At 40.6% G+C, this 2,500-nt stretch overlaps 1 protein-coding gene across 1 annotated transcript; it reads left to right on the top strand.

The window, feature by feature from the left end:
• The first annotated feature begins 983 nt into the window (after positions 1-983).
• On the top strand, positions 984-1,490 carry LOC138054442 (uncharacterized). The gene has a single exon (XM_068900880.1). It carries the CDS (start codon positions 984-986, stop codon positions 1,488-1,490), a length of 507 nt encoding a protein of 168 aa, XP_068756981.1.
• The last annotated feature ends 1,010 nt before the right edge of the window (positions 1,491-2,500 follow it).

Here is a 2,500-nt window from a genome sequence, read left to right as displayed (position 1 = left end):
CCACTTGCCGAGACCTGCGATGAGGGAAAGCATGGAAGCGGCAGTGATAGACCCGCAAATACTGAACTGTGTAGCACAATCCAACCTGCTTTTAATGCAGTTGTTAGCTAAGAATACTCAGAAATAGGAGCTTAATGTCCTTGTTGTTCATACGTGATCAAGTGAATCTAGACTTTGGTTGAGTTATTAGGTTGTCGAGGACTCCAACCTTAGCAGGAAAGCATGTGATAGTGCATATTTTATGCGCTCACATGGGCCCTGGGGCCGATAAGGCCACACATGCGCATACATGACATAGTGTATGGCGTGTTTATTCTGTTTTGAGTTTTGTTCGCTGTTTTGGTTTTCTTTGTACTTTTATATCGTGTACTTACGATGTTCAGCTGCCAGGGTCTTACTGCGTAATAAAGTGGTAATTAGAGCAAAGGAAACCTGTGTCACACTACTACACCCGATCCTTTGTCCCCTTGCTTAATTACGATGTCATCGTATTTTCCTAAATCTTAAAAAGGCGCATAATGAATATTTCTAGAACATCTATTAAAAAACAATTGAGCAAGGGCAGGACGGTTTTATCTGTTACCGAAAATACATAAGAAGGGTTCCCGGGAAGATCGGTTATCTCAGGTTGCAATACACCGACAGAGGAGATTTCAGAATTTGTTGATCATTATCTTAAACCATTGGTTTCCACTATTCCATCGTTTGTAAAAGACACAAATGACTTCCTTCATAAACTTCGGAACATTGATACATTCCCAGAGGGTGCTATTCTCGTATCACTTGACGTAGTGGGTTTATACCCTCATATACCTCATGTGGAAGGCTTAGAGGCAATAAGACAAGCGCTAGATAAAAGAGAGACTCATGAGGTGCCTACTACTCTTATAGTTGACCTGGTGGAGTTGGTCTTAAAGAATAACAATTTCGAGTTCAATGGTAATCACTATTTACAGACATTGGGGACGGCGATTGGTGCTAAAATGGCGCCTGCCTATGCGAATCTGTTTATGGATAGATTGGAAAGACGATTGATTTTGGAAGCTCGGGTTAAACCATACATGTGGCTAAGGTATATTGATGATATCTTCATGGTGTGGACTGGAAGTGAAGAGGAACTTAGAGAGTTTTTGACCTACATTAATGAGGCGCATGCTACCATAAAATTTACGTGGACTTGGTCTAGGGATCAGGTGAACTACCTGGATGTTCAAATTAGGAACAGCAATGGTATGATTGAGATGAACCTGTATATAAAGCCGACAGATAAGCATCAATTTCTTGTTTCTTCTTCATGTCATCCAAGGGGTTGTAAACAGAGCATTCCGTACGCTCAAGCGCTGAGGTTAAGACGTATATGTTCTACCAACGAGGTCTTTGATAAAAGGGCTGATGAACTCAGTAAGTATCTGGTGGCACGAGGATATCGAGAACGATCTTTACGTGAACAGATCCGGAAAGCTACGTTAAAAACAAGAGAGGAGACATAAACGCCGGTGCCTCAAAAAGCCACTACACGAGTTCCCATGGTAGTGACGTACCATCCTAATCTTCCTAATATTGGGGCTATACTGAGGGAACTTCAGCCTTTGCTACATTGTTCGGATAAATGTAAGAAAGCGGTGAAAGAGGTTCCGATGGTGGCTTTCCGTAGACCTAAGAGTCTGGGAAATTATCTAGTACACGCCAAACTAAAATCTTCAGACTCGGAAGATAAACCCAAAGGAACTGTCAAGTGTGGAGATCGCCGTTGCCATGTTTGCGAACACTTAAAAATAGGAGAAAGTTTCACGTCAAAAATAACAGGAAAAAGATATTCCATTAATTTCGAGCTGAACTGTAATTCAACCAATCTAGTGTATTTGCTGAGTTGTAAAGTATTTGGTGTTCAATATGTGGGATCAACCAGTACTAGTTTTCGCCTCAGATTTAATAATCACAAGAGTCGTATTCGAGCTCATGCTAGACTCTCATTGGATGACAAATCTAGAGATGATTTAATTTATCAACACTTTAATGGCCAAACCCACAAAGGCATCGAAGATCTCGATATACAATTAATTGATCAAGTAAATGATGAGAGGGCCCTATTGGACAGAGGACAATGGGCTTAAAGCCCCATGGATTGAATGGAAGCGATTTCTTTTTCAGCCAAAATAAGTCGTCCCGAGTACGAAAGAGCTAAAAATCTAGTCTCTGGAAGATATCTATTGTTTTGTATACATGTGTGCCTAATTCCAAAAATGCGTGCGGGGTTTTGTTTTTATGGCGCGCGCGGTTTGTTTCCTTTGTATATTCAATTTGTAATTCTAAATATGACGTGTTACGCGTTTAACGGCTATTCACCCTGGGGGAGACCGGTGTATCCGGTCAAAATATAGGTGAAGGATACGAAACGTATTGTTTTACCCTTCATTTGCGTTGCTTTCTTAAATTATCTACTATAGAGAGGTTATCCGACATTGGATGTGTGTGATATTATATATATATTCACAAGCAT

The sequence above is a fragment of the Montipora capricornis genome, chromosome 1 (genome assembly GCF_036669925.1).
Source record: "Montipora capricornis isolate CH-2021 chromosome 1, ASM3666992v2, whole genome shotgun sequence".
NCBI lineage: Eukaryota > Metazoa > Cnidaria > Anthozoa > Scleractinia > Acroporidae > Montipora > Montipora capricornis.
Note: the sequence above shows the minus strand (reverse complement) of the source record. Positions and strands in the feature narration are given on the sequence as shown.